At 37.5% G+C, this 22,506-nt stretch overlaps 1 protein-coding gene across 1 annotated transcript; it reads left to right on the forward strand.

The window, feature by feature from the left end:
* The first annotated feature begins 303 nt into the window (after positions 1 to 303).
* NPTX2 (neuronal pentraxin 2) lies at positions 304 to 20,138 on the forward strand. The gene is made up of 5 exons (XM_074202605.1): positions 304 to 1,092; positions 3,459 to 3,675; positions 12,613 to 12,857; positions 15,253 to 15,432; positions 18,644 to 20,138. Exons 1-5 carry the CDS (start codon positions 613 to 615, stop codon positions 18,869 to 18,871), a joined length of 1,350 nt encoding a protein of 449 aa, XP_074058706.1. The 5' UTR covers positions 304 to 612; the 3' UTR covers positions 18,872 to 20,138.
* Positions 20,139 to 22,506: the final 2,368 nt, after the last annotated feature.

Below are 22,506 nucleotides of genomic sequence, written 5' to 3' on the forward strand. Positions count from 1 at the left end.
AGTTGCCCACTACCTCCCCCTTCTCTCTTCCTCAGTCCTCCTCCGCCCCCATCAGTCCAGCACGCGCAGCCTGGGACGCAGCCAATAGAAAACGCGAGGCCCGCCACTGCATCCTTATCTCGCCTGCCCCTCCTCAGCGCCCAGCCCCGGTCCTCCCGGCTCAGCTCTGCCCAGGGGACCCAGATGACGCGCGGCCCCAGTCCGGACCAATCAGGACTCTCCAGTGGCTGCGCCCCGCACGCCTTCCCCCGGCTTTAAGAATGGGAGAGCGCGCGCGCTGAGTCTGACCGGAGAGCTCGCAGCGCGCCGGCAGAGAGAGCTGGTCCGACCGGAGCCGCTTGGACAGCAAGCAAGTAGAGGCGCTGGAGTGGGAGCCTCGGTTGGGCTCTGGGACTCCGCCAGAGATTCGGCTTCTCGGGTGGAGGGAAAGGACCAGTTGCTCGGAGAAGGGGAGCCCGGGACTTTGTTGCTGTTTCTGGAAGAAACCTTGTCTCCAGTGCCGGACTGAACTTCTCCATCTCTTCCCCCCTCTCCTCCTGATGCTAAACTAAGCCGGAGGGCTTCATAGAGGTGTGAAGAGAATTGAGCCCTCACTCAGCGGGATCAGGCAGGATGCTGGCCCTACTGGCCACGGGCCTAGTGTTCTTGGTGGTCTCCGGGGGAGGGTGGGGGGTCGGCGTGCGGAGTCAGGAGAGTCCGGCGCCGCCTGGGAGCCGTTTCGTGTGCACCTCGCTGCCCCTGGACGCCACCAGCGCGGGTTGCCCGTTCCCAGCGGTCCCGATGCAGGGCGGTGCGCTGACCCCCGAAGAGGAGCTCAAGGCTACCGTGTTGCAGCTGAGGGAGACCATCCTGCAGCAGAAGGAGACCATTGGCAACCAGCGGGAGACTATCCGCGAACTGACCGGCAAGCTGACCCGCTGTGAGAGTCTGGCGGGCGGTGCGGACGGCAAGTCCGGCCCCTGGAGGAAAGAGTACGGCAAAACCGGGACGGGCAAGGATACCATGGGCGATCTTCCTCGAGATCCAGGGCAAGTCATTGACCAGCTGAGCCGGACCATGCAGAGCCTGAAGGACAGGCTGGAAGCCCTCGAGGTATTAAGAGTTGGGGACGGGGGTACTCTGCGGGATGTTGGCTGGCCTGGGCTGAGGATGCTGGAGGGAGAGAAGAGGCTGTTGCCGGAGCCCAGCCTCGAGGCGGATTGGGGATTGGGGCATCTTTACCTCTAGAGATTAGTTCCCGGGAGTTAAATCCCCAAGGTATCCCTAGACCTGAACTTGAGGAGGGGGGTAGTGAGGGAGGGGAAGTAGAGAAAGGGTGGTGTAGGGAAAGCTGTGGTGGTGTCCACGGCAGCGTGGATGAGATCGATTGTATTCGTGTTGGGATATGCAGCTCAATTAGAATGTTCGTGCATGTGTTTATCTATCTGTATTTACTGGCTTGCGTGACAAGGAGACAAGATACTGAGAAAAGAGGAAAGGAGAGAGAGAGAGAGAGAGAGAGAGAGAGAGAGAGAGAGAGAGAGAGAGAGAGAGAGAGAGAGAGAGACGGAGAAGGGGAATTGAGAAGAGAAGGAACGAGACAAAAGGGGAGAGAACAGAAAGGAGAGATGGGGATGAACGGGGGAGAGAAGAGAATAAGAACGCCTTGGAAAAGGGAGTAGAAAGATGGGGAAAGGGAATAGAGTTGGGCTAATGGAGGAGAGATGGAGAAGGGCAAGAGATAGATCAAAAGGGAGAGAGATGGGTACGGATAGGGGGGAAAGAGAAAGGGAAGTGAAGGAAAAAGGGAAGACGAGAGAGACAGATACAGGAGAGACAATTTCTTCAATGAAAATAGGACCGAGCAAATTGTCTTTTCTACAGTTTGGGGGCGGGGCAGAGGGGGAAATTCTCAGTTCTTGGCTGCGGATCCATAAATCTAGTCTGGTCTCCTAGTTGCCAGTCTGAAGTTACATTTGGTTCTCCAAATGGTGCTTCAGAGAAAACTCTTGTTTCCTTTCTGTCCATTCCCCAATCTCTTGTCTCACAATTCCAAAAGGCCAAATATTCTTTTCACTGTTCTTCTTGAAAGAGTTAATATTCAGTTCTCTGCTTACTGTGCTAATGGGAGTATCTTGTTTTGTTTCCTAGAGACCCTGCTGCTTGAATGAGATGGTTTTCTTGTAAACAGTAAAAACATTTTTTTGAATTTTTTTCCTGGATTCTGGGTTTCCTTTTTAAAAATATTCCTTGATCTCTCCTATCTGAGCCCAGACTCTCCTTTAGGTTTGTGATACTGACATGTGGGATCATATGACAGTGGCATATGGTGTATCCTTTAATAGAGCAGTAGAGGGCTAGAACAAAAGTGGCAAAAAAAAGATATTTCAGAAATATGTGAAAATGTGTGTCTGTGTTACTTCACACACTTCACACTGTACTTACTAAAATTAAATTGGAAAGCCTCATGAATGTACTTACCATGAATGGGCTGCCAAATCTGGGATTGCTAAGAGAAATCCAAGCAGAAAGGAAATTATCTCATTAATTTCAAAGGAAATGAATGCTAAAATGTTGTGAAATCTAACAAGTAATTTTTAAGGTGTGATTCTTGATTGCTAAGGAGGAAGAGAAGTCATATCCATTTTCGTTGAAGAAATTATCCCTTAATCTTCAGAGCCATTTTTGAACTTTTATAGAGAGGGGGAAAAAGCCTGTGGTCTTGAATTTGACCTTAAATTGTCTCAAGGTTATAGGAATTGAAGTTTTTCTGCATTTCAGAATAAATAGAAAATTATTGTCAAAATTGCTCTATCAGCTCTACATAAGGTTCAAATTACCAATAATAATAATAAGCATAAAATTCCAATTTTCTGTTATAATGTCCAAATACATAAGTAATTATGGATATTCAACATATAATTTAATGATGATAGAGAATTCAGCAGAAATAAGGAATCAGATTCTTAATAATATTTAAAATATTAATTTCTAGAATTTAAATAAATTCAAATAATGTCTACTTGATGCCTATTCATCTACATTTGTAGCAGTAGATATTTTTGTCTGCTGTAATTTCTGTATCAATTTTGAATGAATTTTGATTATTAGTTTAAAAAATCAATGCTTCTTTTGGGGGTGGGGGAGAAGGAAGGGTAATTAACTAAGCATAGAGATTGTGATAAGTTACAATAGTTGGTTAGAAGTTTACATATTTAGTAAGAAAAAAGCTTTTGCAAGAGACAAAAAGGTTCATGAATTTCAAATATTGTAGCAAAAAAAATTCCTACTCTGGTGAAAGTCATTTTCAACAGAGCATAAGTAAGTCATTGCCTTCCCACTGTTGGTATAATTTATTGCTTATGTTTTAGAAACTCTTCTCCCTTGTGGTTGTACCATTGGATATAAATTTCACAGTTTTTTTTTTTTGAACTGTATAAATACTTCTTCCTCTCTCTCTCTCTCTCTTTCTCTTAAAGCACCAACTACGTGTCAATGTGTCATATGCAGTTCTGCCTAATGACTTTCGAGAGATGCTTCAGAGGAGGCTTGGGGAGCTAGAACGCCAGCTTTTGAGCAAAGTGGCTGAACTTGAGGATGAGAAATCTTTGCTTCATAATGAGACTTCAGCTCATCGACAGAAGACAGAGACAGCACTGAATGCACTCCTGGAAAGAGTTTCTGAGTTAGAACGAGGTAACTGTTTTTGTTTTTGCATCTTTTTCCTTTCTTAATTCATAGACTTAAGAGGATTTGGAACTTGGATGTTATTATCTGGTTTAAAAGTTCAGTGCTGATCTCATCTGATGCCTCCATTTTGCAGGGGAGGAACCTGAAGTCCAGAACTTTGGTATTGTTGAGTTCTTTCACTTATATCCAACTCTTTGTGACTCCATTTTGGGATTTTCATGGCGAAAGTACTGGAGTCATTTGCCATTTCGTTTAAAATGAGGTAAACAGGGTTACGTGACTTGCCCAGGATCAAACACTTAATGTCTGAGATCAGATTTGAACTCAGGAAGATCAGTCTTACTGATTTCAAGTCTAGTACTCTAACTCCCCGAAATTGCATAGAGAAGTTCTGAAGTCCTTGAAGAAGGTCAGTTTTGGTCAACATGATGATCACCTTTCTAACTTTCTCATTACCTAGCCAAGATCCCTTTCACAGAGTAGGCATTAAGTAAATATTTGTTGAATTTATGAATTTGTTAGCTAGAATTTTTTCATCATTTTTAGTGACTAAAATTGCTCTGAGTGCTGAAAATCACAGCTTCTAAAGTTGGAGAAGATATATTTGGGGTTGTAGTTTATATAACCCTATCTTTCTTTAATTGAAAAGCAGAAAGATCTCTAGGTCTGGAGTCAAGAAGACCTGAGTTCAAATCTGGTCTCAGATACTTACTTGCTTTATGACTCTGGACATGTCACTTAACCTCTACTTGCCTTAGTTTCCTCATCTGTAAAATGGAGTAATAATAGTACTTACTTCCCAGGATTGCTGTGAGGATAAAATATTTGTAAAATGCTTAACACATAGTAGTTGCTTAATAAGTTTCATTTATTTGAGAACTTGATTGGTTTTTGATTGACACAGAAACCAAAGACTATCAGTGTTGTTACTGACTCTAGGCCAATCTAAAACTCAAATTCAAGGTAACCTTAGAGATTATTTAGTACAATGATCTCACCCCACCCCCACACTCCTTTTTTTTTTAAGAGAAGAGGAAACTTAGGCCTAAACAGGATAGAATGACTTGGTAAAGGTCACACAGGTAGTTAGTGGGAGAGCTGAGTCTAGGTCCCAGTTCCCCTGATTGACTTGAAAGCTCTTTCATCCAGTCTTTCATCCATTCATCTCCTCTCCTTCAACAATCTTTAATTAAGGTTCTACTCTGTGCATAATACTGTAATAGATACTACATTGGCTCTTTTATTATTTATTATCAGATATTCCATTTAAGTTAATTGCTGTAGATGATCTCAGGTAAACTTGATAATGACTGATATTTAGATAAATGATAAGAAGGCATAATGTTAGCAAAATGTTAAGGAATTATTGTCATCCTCCTTTGAAAAGGGATAGGAATAAGTAAAATTAACAGATAATCCCTAAGCTTCTTATTATTTCACAACTTTAAACATCTCAACTGGAACTAACAACATATAGTAAACTCCTTTTCTTCTTTCTTTTTGCACGAGGGTGGATATGTTAATTAATAACAGGAGAGAGGAACAGGCATAAACTGAATTCCTAGACAATTCATAATATCGTTCTTTTAAATAGTTGAATTGATTTTGGAATGTAGAACAAGTTTCATGAATACTAATGATTTCAATGTATTATTTTTTTCAGCTTTTATGTCATAAACTTAGAAGTAGAAGAAACATTTGAAATGATCTTTCAAGTAAGAAACAAGGCTACTAAAACAGCTAGGTGGTGCAGTAGCTAGAGCAGTGTGCTTGGAATCAAGAAGACTGTTTCCTTGGGTTCAAATCTGGCTTCAGACACTACCTGGCTATGTAACTAACCTTGGGCAAGACACTTGATCCTACTTGTTTCAGTTTCCTAAAATGAACTGAAAACAGTATGTTTTCAGTATATTCAGCATATTTTCCAAGAAAACCCCATATGTGGTTGTGAATAGTTGGACACAACTCAACAACAACATCAAAGTCATCCATAAGGATGTTAACTTAAAAACCATGTAGTAACAGAATATTCCATTCTATTTAAATTAATTTTGTTAAATATTGCATTGCATTATAAACTGATTTGATCTGCTTTCTGGAGCATTCAGTGGGCCTTGTGTTTGATGCCTCTGACCTAGTCAACTTCCTCATTTTGCAGAGAGCATAATCGATTCAAACTCAGGGTTTTTTTTTTTTTTGACTCCTAGTCCAGTGCTCCAACCCATGCACCACCTAGCTGCCTCAGGATCTGGGATTCTGATGATCCTCTAAAATGAAATTTCTGACCTGATCTTAACTCAAACTAGTTGCTTGATAAATCCTCAGTCATTCTGATACTTTAATTTTCCAAATGAAATGCTCTTTTGCCTCATTCACCCTTCAACTGCTTTCATACTGCCTTTATCAATTGGCATCATAGTAACAATAGCTCATGTTTCTCTAACATTTTATGGTTTTGTAAGATACTTTTTGTTATACTAACCAGTTTCTATAGATGAAGAGCATAAATATTATTAGTTTCATTTTTATGGATGAGAAAAAATGACATTTAAAGGGGTAAAGGTGAGGACTAAGACACTTTTTAGTAATATGATTCTTGGCAAATCACTTAATCTTCCTTAACCTCAGTTTCCTCATTACTAAAATGTAGATATTAGTAGCATATACCTCTTAGGATTGTTTTGAGAATAAAAAAGGTTAGCCTATACAAAACTCTTTGTAAAAAAAAACTTAATGCACTATATAAATACTAGCTATAATCATTATAGCAGTAGTGTAAGCATATTATATAATTAATATATTCAATATAATGATATATTTATTATATTATACAATTATTATAATAATTAAATGGTATATTTGTATATCATACATACTATATAGTATGATAATTATATAGTAATGATAACTATTATCTAACCCAATCCATACTTGAACAAGAATATCTTCCACAGGGTGGCTAGGTGGCGCAGTGGATAAAGCACCGGCCCTGGAATCAGAAGTACCTGGGTTCAAATACAGTCTCAGATACTTAATAATTACCTAGCTGTGTGGTCTTGGGCAAGCCACTTAACCCTATTTGCCTTGCAAAAAAACCTAAAAAAAAAAGAATATCTTCCATTATATTTACAAACTTTCTTAAGGGGGACCTTATTACCTCCTGAAACAATCTATTCTACTAAGTAGCTCCAGTTATCAGAAAATTTTTCTTTATATTTGAATCTAAATCTCCCTTTTTGCTACTTCAACCCATTGCAATTTGTAAGCCCTCTTCCCAATGACAATCTTTTGAATATTTGAAGATATCTCATATTCAGCTCCTTTACCACTTTCTCCAGTTGAGAAGACTGGAGGCTTAATATCCTCAGTTTCTTTCAACTAATCTTCCCTCATATGCTAGGTTTCAAAAGTCCCCTTACCTTCCACTTCCTCTGAGTATTCTTCAAGTTTTATTTCTCTTTCCATGATCTTTTTTAAAAGCACATTTAAGCAAATATTTTATTTGTTAGAACAGAAGTTCTGTGTTTTGGAATCTTGAGAGATTCCCAGCCTTATCCTCTATTTTACTGGGTAATCCTCAGGTAAATCAATAGATTTCTATATCTTCCAGAAATGATAACCTGTTCATGTATCCTGGCAAGAGATTTGATATTTGTCCTCCTTCAGTGTGGGTAGCTAGTTGGTACAGTGGATAGAGGATTGGATTTGGAATCAGAAATATTTATCTTGATAAGTTCAAATTCAGCCTCAAATATTTCTTAGTTGGTGACCCTGGGCAAGTCACTTAACCCTGTTTGCTTCAGTTTCCTCATCTGTAAAATAATGTAGAGAAGGCAATGAGAAACCTCTCCGGGATCTTTACCAAATGGGGTATGATGAGCCGGACATGGCTAAAATAGCACGAGAACATCCTTCACCATTGAAATCACTAGCATGTTAAACAGTGGTTTAAGAGGAGCCATAGTGTTGAAAAGGTGAGTGTAGACATGCCTTCTACTTCTTTTTAACTAAAAGTAGAACATATAGACATATGTAATTATTGATAACATGTATTAATAACTGGTTTTAAGTTTTAAAAAGAGGTCAGGCAAGATTCAAGGTCCTCTTAGCTCTTGTATTAAAGATCACCCGAGGATTTTTGATTTCTTAGTAGTTTACAATTATAGCCTTAGGGATATATATCACACTTTACACAATAGCCTTATTACCCTTCCCCACCAAGATAAGTGTCAATTGGATTGTTGTAACCTCATCTTAAGTGTATCAAAGCATCACTATTTAAAGAAACTATGCGTAAGTAAAGTGAAAATCCACCTCCTAATTTATCTTTTGTGTGATTCTGAATTTCCATTGAGTTTTCTCATAATTAAGTATGCCTGTTTAAAAAATATTAAATTCCCTGTCTTTCACATGTATAATGAATGAAAATTTGACTTTATTTAGAAATGTCTAGTTGAGAATAAAAGGGTTTAGAAAGGAATCTCTGGTAATTATAATGACTAAGGAGTGCCCCTAGAGAAGAGTTAAGAAAATGCAGTTTTCCTCCCTTTCCTCTGTCTTCTTTGGCAAAGGTAGAGGACTGTGAGTGGGAAATATTGCATTTCCTGTCAGACTTGATTGATGTGACTTGTTTTGTTGAATTACTTTTTTTCTTTTTTCATTCTTTGTTGCAAGGAATGACATACTGGTTAGGGGAAGGAGGAAAAATAGACTCAGAAAAGAAGGGGATGTAAAAAAAAAGATGTCAGTAAAAATTTTGAAAATAATACAGGAATAGCAGAAAATAAAGTTTAAAGGGAAATGACAGTGCAAAAAGCAACAATAAGACATATTCATAAAAGGAGAAATAAGAGGATATACAGATGTCATATAGTGAAGAGGAGAGCAGTCTGTTGGAAAAGTCCCGGTTTGTAGAACAGTCACTACCCTCCCCACCCCCTTTCCACCTTCTCTCCTCTTTCCCTACCTCCCGCCCCTCCCTGCCCCCAATAAGAGGCATAACTTCTGTTTGGCCTAAATTACTAGCATAACAGAGGCCAGAGTGTTTATCTTTTGTTTTTTGGTCTGATATACCCATACACATGACCATTTTTTCTACCTTTCTATCATCCTACCCTGTAGAATTGCCTAGAGGGAGACTAAGCCACCCTCCCCCAATAATAACAAAACCCAAAAAATAATAACCCATGCTGAGATCCCAAAGCAATCAAGCACTTAAGTTCCCAGAGAGTCTAATCAAACTAATTTCTCTTCACTGGAAATCCTGCTCCATCTGTGACAACATTTAGGGCAAACTGGTCATAGGATCAGCTGTAGAGAGAGCCTGGAGCCACAAATGAGACTAAATCGTTTTCTCTTCACTCCCCTTTTCTTCTTCTTACTGGCGGCCTGCAGCTTCTGATGTATCTGGCTGACCTTTTAATTTCTTAATTGGCCCTCAGTAGGTAAGATTATTGTAGTTACATAAAAGGTATTGACTACCATATTATTCATGGCACCCCTTCCCTAGCTGTTCCCAACTCTAATTAAGCCTGTTGTCACTAAATTAGTGCTATTTCAGATGGTGAGTTTTATTAAATTAGGGAGTCCACCCACCCAGTAGGGCAGGAGAAGTAATTTCTTTTTATCAGATGACAAAATCTGCATTAAGAATATAGTCATTTGGCCTTTGCTGTTAAAAAAAAAAACAATCTACATGGAATTAAAGAATTTTGATTCTGTGGAGGGTCTCTTCCCCTTTAAAAATTATAGGGGTGGAGACTGACAGTCAGCATCTCCCAGGTGAGGAAACCCTTTCTGCCAAGGCAAATCAGCCCTTTCTCTGTAACTTAGATAGTTGCCTAGGGTACTGACATTAAGTTACTTACCCAGGATCACACAGCACAAATAGATCAGAAGACAAACTGGATCTTAGACTTTCCTGACTCTGAGATCATCAGATACCAGCAACCTGTCCACCATGTTTTTTCACACACATACACACACATACACACACGTATGCACACAAAGAAACATAAGTGTGAAGTGTGTACACATATATTTATGTGTGTATGTGTGTGTATATATATTTATATATAGTTATATATACACATCTATGTGTGTGTTTATATTTAAAATTTAAGACTAATTGGTGTAGGGAATAGAGAATCCTGACTGGTCTGTTGTCAGAAAGAACTGAGTTCAAATTTGACCTCTGATATTAGCTGTTTGACCTCTGATATTAGCTGTTTGACCTTATACATGATGTTTAACCTCTGCCTCAGTTTCCTCAATTGTAAAATGAGCATCTCAATAGTACCTATTTCCCAAAGTTGTTGTGAGGACCAAAGAAATTGATATTTATAAAATATTTGGGACAGTGATTTATACTAGTAGGTATTTAATAAATCCTTGTTTCCTCCTGCTCTTCCTTTCAATCGGGAAATCAAAGTTGCATGTTCTACTTTTTTCAGTCTGGTCTCAAACTAGCTTGGGGGAAGTTACATCCTATTTCTCTGCCTGGATTTTTTTTCACCTGTAAAATCAGGTTAACACTCCTTATTTTGTCAAGAGCTTAGCAACACTTTGCCCCTAAAAAAAAAAGATTTTTGTGTAGGGTTGTACCTAACTCTAGGAAAAGAGAGATAAATCAGAGAAGGTGGTTCATTTATTTAATGTGTAAATCCCTGATTCTTATGTCACCAAAGACTTATTTTAAACAAGAAGCAACCCTCCTGCTCAGCAGGTTTGGCAGCAGCTCCAAATAGCAGGAGATGTTTTTTGTTTTTTGTTTTTTGCAAGGCAAATAGGGTTAAGTGACTTGCCCAAGGCCACACTGCTAGGGAATTACTTAGTGTTTGAGGTCACATTTGAACTCAGGTACTCCTGACTCCAGGGCCAGTGCTCTATCCACTGCGCCACCTAGCTGTCCCTGCAGGAGGTGTTCTAATTTACATCAATTAAAAATGAAGATAATCTTCAAAAGGATAACATAAGATAGCAAAGGAAAAGAAGCCGTTCTCTAAAATTCAGTTTACCTGCAAATTTGTGGAATAGTTGCTGTTATCTCAAGGCTGTCTTATAGAATCCTAGAATCAATCAATTAATAACCATTTATTAAGTACCTCCTATGTATCAGACTTATAGGACAACTAAGTATCACAATGGATAGAGTGCCAGACTTGGGGTCAAGAAGACTCATCTTCCAGATCTTAAATCTGAGTTCAGTGGTGTGTCACTGGACAAATCACTTAACTCTGCTTGCCTCAGTTTCCTCATCTATAAAATAATCTGGAGAAGAAAATGGCAAACCTCACTAGTATCTTTGCCAGGAAAACCCAAATGGGGTCATGAAGCATTGAAAACAATTGAACAACAGTGTGCCAGGCATAATGCCAGGCACTAAGGATTACAGATTTTAAATTGTTCTAAGTTGGTTTCCTTTTTCTTGGACCATTAGGATATAATGTAACAAATTACAGTACCCTCAAAACCCTATTTAGTAAATCATTGCTTAGGTGCATGGGTGGAACCCCAGGGACCAGCAACTGTTAGTATCTTCACCAAGGAATAGTGATCAGCATACCATCTCATCTCATCCCAATGCCCTTGCAAATTACATTTTTGGAACAAAAGTTCATGAATTCTTAATCTTATTAATCAGAAATTCATGATAATTGGTGCTAAAGGTTATGATTTCTTTTTTTAGGGAAAAAAGAATTTGGTAAATAGTTTAAAATAAATTTACATCTGTAAACATGCAACTTAAAAAAAGAACCTATTTTTGAAACATTTTATTGATATCTTTTGTTTCTTTGATTTCTTTATTTCCAAATAAATTTACCCTTCTTTTACCTGGATAGCCAAAAATTAAATAAATAAATAAATAAATAAAAAGAAAGAGGAAAAAATTAGCTTGGCAAAACAAATCACCATACTTATTAAGAGTGATGGTACAAGTAGCATTCTCCCCCTAACAGCCACTTCAAAGAAGAGTCATCTGCCTTGTCCAGTCAAAATAAAACAGCTAATTAAAAACAAGAGTAGAGACAAACACCTAGTGAGGTTTCCATGACTATACCCCAATGGTAATTATACATACTTGTGTGGTGTAAGCTCTCATTGTCACTATTTTCTTTGATCTTTGAAAAAAACCTACCCTTGATAATAATATTTCTATTTTATGGGTAGAGAAGTTGAGACAGTGACCAATGAAATTAACTTGGAAAGAGGTTTTGTAGAAATAATTCTCACTTGAACAATAAAAGTACCTCTTCAGCGTTGTCTGTTTGCCAAGTCTTGCTTGAAATACTGTGGTTCCTCTCTGTCCTTGAAAGTGATGTTACTTTGGGTAATTTAAGATGTAGTTTTCCCTGCTACCTAATTCTAATTCCATATTAGTCCTTTTCCACATTTAGTCCCAAGTTTAGCAAAATCTCATAGCCCAATCACTAAACTACAATAATAATACCTTACATTTCTATAGTACTTTTAAATCTTCTGCATTCATAACTAAATTAACTAGAACTCTCTTTTACTTGGAATCCCTCAAACTCATCCTCTCCACTATTTTTTTGAGTAAAAATAACTATTTCTTTTTGTGATTTATTTTATTTTATTACCTATATTTGAATAAATTTTGTTGATTTTTTAACTTGACTATTTCCTTTAACTAATTCTATGACTTGTTCTTATAATGTGATTTCCAGTCCTTATGGCATCTTGATCATCTTCTGGATAAACTGTGGTTATGAATAAATCTTTTAAAAGGTGGGACTCAGATGAAGTGTGATCCTCCAGATGTGATCTGACTAGTTAAGAAAAAAATGATTTACTCATTTACTTGTTACAGAACTCAACTTTTATTAATTCAACTCTGTATTTAAAAATCAGTGTGATTGAGAAATGGACTGTGGAAACTCTGCTATGGACTAAAAAGGTATCTTCCTTTTTATACAATTCTAGGTAACAGTGCATTTAAGTCACCTGATGCATTTAAGGTATCTCTTCCTCTTCGCACGAATTACTTATATGGAAAGATTAAGAAGACCCTCCCTGAACTATATGCCTTCACCATATGCTTGTGGCTGAGATCCAATGCTTCCCCAGGCATCGGAACTCCATTTTCCTATGCTGTATCTGGTCAGGCCAATGAGATTGTGCTAATTGAATGGGGAAATAATCCAATTGAATTGCTAATTAATGACAAGGTAAGACTTACTTAGGATTTATTTTTATGTGCAAAAATATGCATTCTAGGGTAATAGAAAAACATGTTTAAAATAAAATTTAAAAACATGAAATACTTATAAACTGTCTTGAGAAGGAATGGAAAAATAGCATTGCTGGAAGAGTCTTATACCTGGGTACCCCTTCAAACAACCAAGTTATTAATTACCTAAAGCATCTTAGCCTAAACATGTTTATCCCAACTCCCCCCCCCGCTATCATGTTCAGGGGTTCTAGGTTCAAATCCCACCTTTTATGCTTGCTACCTTGGACAAGTCATTTTAAAACTCCTAGGCCTGTTTTCTCATCTAAAGAATGAGGAAGTTGGACTAGTTGATTCTTTTTCAGATTCTTTTCAGTCCTAGATCCTATGTAATAATCACATTTACAACATTCTGCTCCTGTCTACAAAGAAGAAACCACCAAGCCACTGTGGACAATGCTGTTTTTATTTCAGTATTGTAAATGGGTTTACTCCATTCTCCCTCCCCTCTCTCTGCTTTACTTCACCTTTCTTCTCCTCCTGCATCTTACCATCTGTCTGACTAAAGTTAACGTTACAGTCTGAAGTCACTAAATAGAGCAAAACTAACTGACCTACATGGGAATGAAATCCCCTGTGAAGGTCCTTAACCAACTGAGTTAATCAGCCATAATGGTAATAACTTGCATCGGGTTAGCAGTCTTCTCTCTCATAAAACCATTGCTTGCCCTAGATTATAAAAACTAATCTCATTCTACATGATCTATTTGGGTATGTCTGTGTATTCACATAAAAATAACAGTGATTTCTAAATTGATTCATTTTAGAAGTGAATCTGACTTTATGTGTAATATGAAATATACAACTCAGAGCTGTCTTTTTAATCAACAACCATTTATAAAGTTCTTATTTTGGCCAGGCAATGTGTTTAGTGAGGATACAAAAAAAATAGTCTCTGCCCTCAAGGAATATTCATTCTAATAGGAGATGTGGTATGTAAATAATGAATTACACAGAGGTTATATAGGAGAAGGAGAAGGAGAAGATGGTGATAATAGTGGAGGAAAAGACCTTCAGAAAATGGTATCTTAGCTGATCTGAGGGATCTGGGAAAACTAGATTCTTTGATTCAGGTAGAATTCATCTCTCACATCTACTCAACTCCTTAGAATATTAAAAATTCTTGGAATGAAAGTAATTTTAATTTTGATTATTGTCTTACCTGAACAATTATGTGTGTGTAAGTGTATAAGTATCTTTCCTTAAGTCTGAGATGTCATGGAATCTTCCCATTGTGCTCATTATTTCACATGGCACCTTCTGGAGCAAGATATTAATTGTTTTGAAATAACATCATTGGGTGCATTCAGATTCGCAGGAGGACACAGGACCTTGTTTTCTTCTCAGTTTAGTCCTCTTGTAAACACCTAATCCCTGAGAGGATAGCACCGGAGGGTTGCTAGGAGACATACAGTAGCATTCAGATGCTTCATGGTCATGTTTGCTTGTTAAGAATACTTACAAAGATCCCTTGCTAATGTGTTTTCTGAGTTGGAATTTACTTACTTGAGCTAATTACAGTTTAAATTGCTTCCCCCTCCCCTTAAATTAAAGGCCTTTTAGTATATTATACCAATTATTTGTGCAGAAAGACTTTCAATATTTATTGTTTGCACATCCATTCATTTGAAATCTAAGCTACAGTGTCAGGATATGGAACTCAAAGGCAGGCTAGGGGATTCCAGTCAATGCTGATAAAAAAAATTTTTGTAGAACATTGAATTGAGAAAAAATCGCTAGCAGTTCTTGGAGTGAATTTTACTAGAAAGAATGACTTAATTTGAATGTTTTGACCAATGGCTAACATTGGGTAGACCATACTGTTAGAGAGTATATTCTATCCACTGTATCCATCTCTACCATCTCTCCTATAAGATAGAAAAGTGTTGTATATCTAGTTTTGGATCAGAAATCAAGATGTCTAAAGGAAATCCTCAATTCTGGTTTATATTTTTACATCGTTCCACCCTCTTAATATTATTCAAGGTACAAATATCAGTTATATAATTTTTTTCCTTGTAGTGTCTTCTGTGAGATGAATAGGGCAAACATTATTCGTAGTTTTCACACGAGGCAACCCAGGCCCAGGTGGGTTGAGTGATTTGCCCCAGCTGACATAGCTGGTAATTGGCAGAGTCAGTGCTAGAACAATCGACTCCTTGCTTTTTATGATTAGACCATATTCTTTCTTATTTGTCCTTCCTCATCTTCCCCCCCCCCACCTCTTTTGAATTACAGCTGTGTTGTAGACTCAGGTCAGACAGATATTATCCCCTTGATCAGTAATAAGACTCTTCAAGTCTCATTTTCTTCTATTTTTTTTTTAAACACAGGTGGCTCAGCTCCCTTTGTTCGTTAGTGATGGAAAGTGGCATCATATCTGTGTCACCTGGACAACAAGGGATGGGATGTGGGAAGCCTTTCAAGATGGAGAGAAGCTTGGCACTGGGGAAAATCTTGCTCCCTGGCACCCCATCAAACCTGGGGGAGTTCTGATTCTTGGGCAAGAACAGGTGAGTGTAGACAGGAGCATTTCTTTCCTGAGGCAAAGATATTGGAAAAGGAAAATTAGTAATTCAGTCACAGTTATTATTATTTCAGACTCTCAGTAACATTGCAAAGGTTGTGTTGATGGTGACCTGTCATCTCTTCTATTTTAATATTCAGGGAACCTGGATATAATTGGCATTAAGCATGCCGTAAGGATCTCATTAAGCATCCAATGCATTAAAAGATACAGAGGGTAAATACTTTAATAATAGCAAAATAAATTTTTGATGTTAATTATATTATATTTCTACCTAAGTTGTCTTGCATTTGACACAACATTTTCAATGGTATGACACTGTAAAATGCCTATACAAGAGGAGAATAATTGAATTGGCCAAATTTAAGGACATTTAAAAATGAATGAGGCCTTCTGGTTAAGTCCAATTTGGCACTTGGATCAAATTTCTTTTTTTCATGTCTTGTTACTTGTTCTTTGAAACCATTTTTGTTTTCTTTCAATACAGTGATATCTAGTACACTTTTTCTTGTTTTAATACTTAGGATTATTGGAAAATTATGATTTAGTTTCTTTTTTAAAAAGGACATAGGTATGCTTCATATTTGTTGGAATTTTTTTCAATTACCAGAATTTATTTTCTTTCCCTCCGTTCTCTTCCCCTGACTGGAAGAAAGAAAAAGAAAACCCTTGTAACAAATATGCATAATCAAGCCAAACAAATCCCCATATTGTTCATGCCCAAAAATATATGTTGCAATCTACACCCCGAATCAATCACCTATCGATAAGATGATGGATAACAGGCCCTTCACTGGTCCCAGGGGATCATAGTTTGACTTAATTCAATGACAATTGCCCTAAAAATTATGGCAATATCTAATCCTATCCTACTCATAATTTTGTCTTAAATGTGTTATTTGATGAATATATATGTGTGTCTACATGTGTATTTGTGTGTGTATACAGACACACCAATTTACAACAAGCATACCCCACCTGAGTACTTGCTTTTAACAAAATTTACAAATTTGCAAAAATCAGCCCATCTTCACTGTCAAGTAGAAGAAGGTATACTTTATAGTAATCCTTTGAAGTCAAGATAGATGACTATATTGAATAGGATCCTGATGTCTTTCATTGTGCTTTTTCTTTTTCATCATTGATATCACAGTGGGAATGTTCTATTGGTTCTGTTCACTCTCCATTACATTCACTGATGCAAGTTTTCCTAAGTTTCTCTAAATTTTTCATAATGGCATTTCTTACTGTATGATAACATTAGTTTATTATTATACCACATTTTGTTTAGCTATTCTCTAACTGATGATTAGTTTTCCTTTTTTTAAATGCCTCAGATCATCAAGGGAAAGGTCAGCCTTGCAGGGAAGCAGCATCATGCATTATGTAAGATGACTGTCCACTCAACTCTGCATCTACCAGTACTGGTATAAGAGTTTACTTTGGCTGGATTGAACTGGCTTGATCACAGAAACACAATGCAGGACTGATGAATAGTGACAAACGTCAGCAGATGTGCTTCTGGAATCTGTTTGTACTTTTCTTGCCTAGTGACATTTATTTTTTCAGGGCCATTAGCACTTAGAAGAGCTGCTTTTTGTGTTTGTTTTTTGGTTAAAAGCTATTTGAAATGAGACATGAGTTAGATGACCTTGGAAAGCATTAGCTAAAGCTGAGACAGGAACAGCTCTAATCTCACGAGCTTAACATTTTTCCAATGAAGTATGCCGCACATATATCTTAATACATTGCGTATTTGCAGAGATGTGTTTGTGTCATTGTTAGGAGCTCCTCTCATTCCTGGAACTAGATCTTGAGTTTTGATAACTAGTCATTTTTAATGGGGTTAAAGAAAGTCATCCTGGTGTCAAGGAAGAAGTACTGTCCTGGGAATTAGGAAATTTTAGTTCTAATATTGGCTCTGTGATTTACCAGCTGGATGACCTTGGGCAAGTGACTTTGTTTACACTTTACCTCCTCTTATAAAATGAGGAGATTGGATTCTATGAGCTTTATTAGACTATAAACTTCATAAGAGCAGGGCCCCGCTCCACTTTGTATCTCTTGCTGACATAGACCTTTGAATGAAGAGATCCTTTACATACATTTGTTAAATAGAATTTAAGACTCTAAGACTTCTTGTTCTTGATCAAATTTTGACCTTTTCTAAGACAAAACAAATAGATAAAATTACCCCATTCCAAAATCTCAATGAAACAGTGGGCCTCTTGTTTGGGTTCTGGTCTGAATTTAGAGATCTTTATATAAAGATCCCTTGAGGGTTTGTTTTTTTTTGGCTTTTAGTTTGGGTTTTTTTTGGTACTCAGTTCAGGTATCACCTTTGACCATGAAATGTTCACTGATTCAGACTCCTGTTTAGTTGGATGCATCAATCAATATTTATTGAATGTTACCTTTAAGATATAGTTGATGTCTTAAAGGAACTTACAATTTCTTTGGAAATACAGTGATCCTAAGAAACAAAATCATTCAGATTGATTGGTGGCATTCTGTGCAATAAACAACTGCAGCAACTAGCTACCTGAGACTTTTTTCCCAACTAGCTTAATTTGCATAGACCTTATGTCAACCCTAAGGTGGAATGGAAACTAGAAGAGAAGCAACATTTGGATTGTGAGTGGGTGAATAATAATGATAGCTAACACACACACACACACACACACACACACACACACACACACACAAATTTAAATGTGTATGTGTAGCTTTAAGGTTTGCAAAGTTTACATATATTATCTCATTTGATCCTCACAATCCCATTTTACAGATGAGGACAACAAGGTTGAGAAAGGTTAAGTCACTGGTCACAATGTATCTGCCTGCCTAGCTGCCTTCCCACCTTCCTGCCTTCTTCCTTCCTTCCTTCCTTCCTTCCTTCCTTCCTTCCTTCCTTCTTATTTCCTCATTTGTAAAAACATGAGGGGATTGACTTTCGGTATATCTAAGGTACCTTCCAGATTTCCTGTTCTTTGAAGCAGCAGACAAGGGAATGTGATCAGAATTAGGAGAAAGAAGGATTGGTGTTTCAAGCCTCTGTTACTGACACTCCCTCAACTCAAGACTTTCCCCAAGAAGTAGTTTATACAGTAGGAAAATATTTTGTTGCTTTTTTCCTTCTTTTAAAAAATACACACAAAAACAAATCCTAACCATTATTCATTGTTTTATTTTCAAAGGATACCGTGGGTGGAAGATTTGATGCTACTCAAGCCTTTGTTGGAGAATTAAGTCAATTTAATATATGGGATCGGGTCTTAAAAGCTCAAGAAATCATGAATATTGCTAACTGCTCTACCAACATGCCAGGCAATATCATTCCCTGGGTCGATAACAATGTGGATGTGTTTGGAGGTGCAACCAAATGGCCTGTGGAGACTTGCGAAGAGCGTTTGCTAGATTTATAGCTACAATCATTCTCCACTGAAGTGTCCCAGTTTCTTGAGACAATCTCTTTTGAGGTTTGGTAGGCACTTATTTCCCCAGATGAAGTTTGTTCAAATCTCTTTGAAGTGTGCTGAGTGCAAACTAAGTTCATAGTTATTGGGATAAAACCTTCAGGTGAAAGAAATACCTCTAAGGCCATATCATAGCATCTTTCATCTACCTTATCTAATTCATTAGCAAGAATCAAACACCTTTCTTGCCAAGATAGTGTATTGTCAATCTTCTAGGGGGGGAAGTCACATGTAAACATCTTTTGCCATGTGACTAAACTGCCCATTTAATAAAAGTATATGAAGCCAAGAGTCATTAAGCACCTCCAGAGGTTTGTAAGAGCCAATATAAATGCTAGTCAAGTCTTTTCTGCCCTGTTCCAGTCCTAATCCTTCATGTGTTGTGTGCAATACTTTTATGTCCTTTAAAAAGACTGTGTCACCCTTGGGCTGCAGCTATCATTTTCTTTCATGTCAAATGCTTCAGCATTGCAGTAAACTGTCTCCTGTATTGCAAAGATTTTTTCTTTAAATTTTTTGTGTATTTTAAGTCAGTTTTGTGAAACTATAAAGCCTGGCAGAGAGAGTCAGAAGATGTGTCTTCCCTGGTTAACTAGGAACTGCTGGGGATGGGCAAGAAGTCCATGCATACAATCAGGAAGAAGACAATGTTCTGAACACTGGAAACTGCTAAGTGTGTGTGGACCTCAGAAATGTAAAGCTTTGCTCTTGATTGTCCCTGATGCTGTCATCTGCTTTTCATACAAAACACTTTCCAAGTGAGTCATCATTTGGTTTGGCTTTGAAAAGCCTTTTTCTGAGCCAGTGCCAAAGTTCAGTTTTAGCTCTTACGACAAATCAATATGTTTCTTGCCAACAGTACAAAGGAGTAGCCATTTTAAAGCCTCTTGGTGTGGATTGTTCTCTTCCCACCAAAGTAGGTGTGCTTGTTTCTAATTCATGTTTATTTCTGTATGGATTTGAAAATTTCCACAAAGTATTTTTTCCCAGTAATTTTGCAGAAATGGTTGCCACTTGGTTGGGGATTGCAGACTGCTTAACGTACCAGACAAAGCTAATATTTTATTCTAAAGATAAAGTAATTATATGGGAAAAATTTATAAAGCTAAATATTATATATTTTATTTTTCATAAATGTTTGAAGTGTAAATCTGTGAAAATTCCATTTGTAAAATAAAGTTGACATTCCCATTCAGACATATTATGCTATAAGAATTTTTCTTATATCAAAATTTTAATTAAAAATGCATTGGAAGACTACATTTGTATTTATTTTCCACAAGGACTGTGCACTGATGTGTCATACTCTCTGGTGGCAGATTATAGTCAAGATAACTGGTATCCTTTTGTAGTTGTAGTTGTTCAAACTTTGAGAGGCTACTCTCCAAATTACATTGGATTTAGCAGGAAAAACTTCTCCTTAAGATTTTCCAGATAACTGAGAAATTAGGAAATGAATTTGCCAAGCTCCTATCAGTGTGTTCCCTTTTTTTATTATCAGTTTTATTAGTTAGCCATCTAGATTTATTAGCTTTAAGAAATGAGTATTTACTTATATGATATAATAAGAACACTTGATAGAAAAACATTCCTCACTAGGTGAACAAGTAAACACAGAGTCCAGGTATGGACCTTAGATATGGTGTAATTTTCTGCTGTTCTCTTCATAAGAGGCTTCTTTTCTTCAGTGGTTCCAGTTTGTCTTCAATTCTCAATGCAGACAACTGCTTTTCCAGAGTTACTGCTAGAATCCCTGAAAATCTAAAATCTCCCAAACTTTCAAGGATCATGAAAGTTTTCTGTGGTCCATAGTTAAGTGAGGGAGGACTTAAGAGAATATATCTTTTCCCCCTCTCCCAAAGCAATCTCCTCTCAGGGATTTGGCTGAATCTTTTCTCTCTAAGCTGATTTGCCATTGGAATCTTGGATTTCTATTTTATTTAAGACCCACAGGGTATGAATGAACTTCTTTAGTGAATCCCAATTTACTTCCTGGGCATCATCAAAGGGTTTTTCTCAGTTCCAAATAGATTAAGGAGGTTTCATACTTAGTTTAATGCTTTTGAATGATTAAGCAATGGAGGTGACAAAGATTCCAGAATTAGAAGATTGGTTTAACTGTCCATCTCTACAGAGTTTTATAATTTCATTTACATATTATATACATTTATTAAGTACCTACAATGAGTGAAACATTAAACCAGGTACTGGGAAAAATACAAAACTTAAATAAGACAGAGAGACTCTGCCCTCATGAAACTTACAAACTAGTAAGGGAATAAGCACAAAACAACTATAATATCTAAGGGAAATGTAAAGTAAGGTATAGAGAAAAGTCATTAACAAGTAGAAAGGTTTCCTAGGAGTGGCAATGTTTGGACCAGGCTTTAAAAATGAATAGTAATTCAATAGAAAAAAGAGGAATGGGAAAAATAACACAAAAGTAGGATGATGTGGAGGTGGGAATGAGGGAATCAGAGTTGGGAAGGCACTTGAGTCTCCCTCAACCTACCCCATCATTTCACAATTGAAGAAACTATAATCTAAAGAATTGGAACAGCTAGGCAGCTCAGCAGAAAGAGGACAGAGTTTGTCATCAGAAAGACTCATTTTTCTGAGTTCAAATCTGGTCAATTATTAGCTGTGTGACCCTGGGCAAGACATGGAACACTATTTGCCTCAGATTCTAATCTGTAAAATTAACTGGAGAAGAAATGGAAAACTATTCCAATCTCTTTACCAAAAGAACTCTGCAATGGAACCTTGAAGAAACTGAAACACACCCCCACCACCATCACCAACCACTGGAAGTTAAACCTCAGGTTACACTGGTGGTTAATGGAAAAACTCAGGTCCACTGACTACAAATCAATGGTTTTTTGCTGTTGTTATTCTATTGTATCATTCTAGGAAAACAAATAGCATGATTTCCCAGGAGAGAGAATCAATCAATTGGTTAACAAGTATTTATTAAGCATCTATTAAGTACCAGATACTTTGCTAGAATCTTGGATACAACAATAGTGAAAACATTTCTGCTCCCAAAGAGTTTTCATTCCATTAAGGAAGACAACACAGAGGCATATGCATATATACAAAATAAATACATGGTGGGAGGAGAGGAACAGGGGGAGTGAGGATGATCCCAAAGGAAATTCTAGAAATTGGTGGGATCAGTTCCATGTGGGAGAGGTACTTCAGTTGAGCCTTGAAGTTGATATTGTACAATGAGAAGAGAGTGCACTCCAGGAGTGATGATTGTCTAAGCAAAGTCATAGGGCAAGAGATGGAGTATGGCATAAGATCAATCAATTAGTCAGTGGGTAGATATTAAGAACCCACTATTTGCCAGATACTGTGCTAGGCACAACCAGTACAAAGACATGGAGAGGGGAAATGAGGTGATGTATGTAAGAAAAAAGTAAGGAGGACAATTTGAACATGCAAATGAAAGACAAACATGATTGTAGTAGTCTTGGAGATGTGGAAATGAGGGAGTGTACTCATGTGGTGACAATAAAAATAGAACTATTTCCTGGCACAACTTTGTCTATTTCTCTCAATATATTTGCTAGACCACTTTT

This window comes from Macrotis lagotis, chromosome X, assembly GCF_037893015.1.
Source record: "Macrotis lagotis isolate mMagLag1 chromosome X, bilby.v1.9.chrom.fasta, whole genome shotgun sequence".
NCBI lineage: Eukaryota > Metazoa > Chordata > Mammalia > Peramelemorphia > Peramelidae > Macrotis > Macrotis lagotis.

Coding starts and splice junctions, on each gene's coding strand:
- NPTX2 (XM_074202605.1), top strand. CDS start 613: ATGCTGGCCCTACTGGCCACGGGCCTAGTGTTCTTGGTGGTCTCCGGG. Junction 12,858..15,252: donor AATTGCTAATTAATGACAAG/GTAAGACTTACT, acceptor TTTTAAACACAG/GTGGCTCAGCTCCCTTTGTT. Junction 15,433..18,643: donor TGATTCTTGGGCAAGAACAG/GTGAGTGTAGAC, acceptor TTATTTTCAAAG/GATACCGTGGGTGGAAGATT.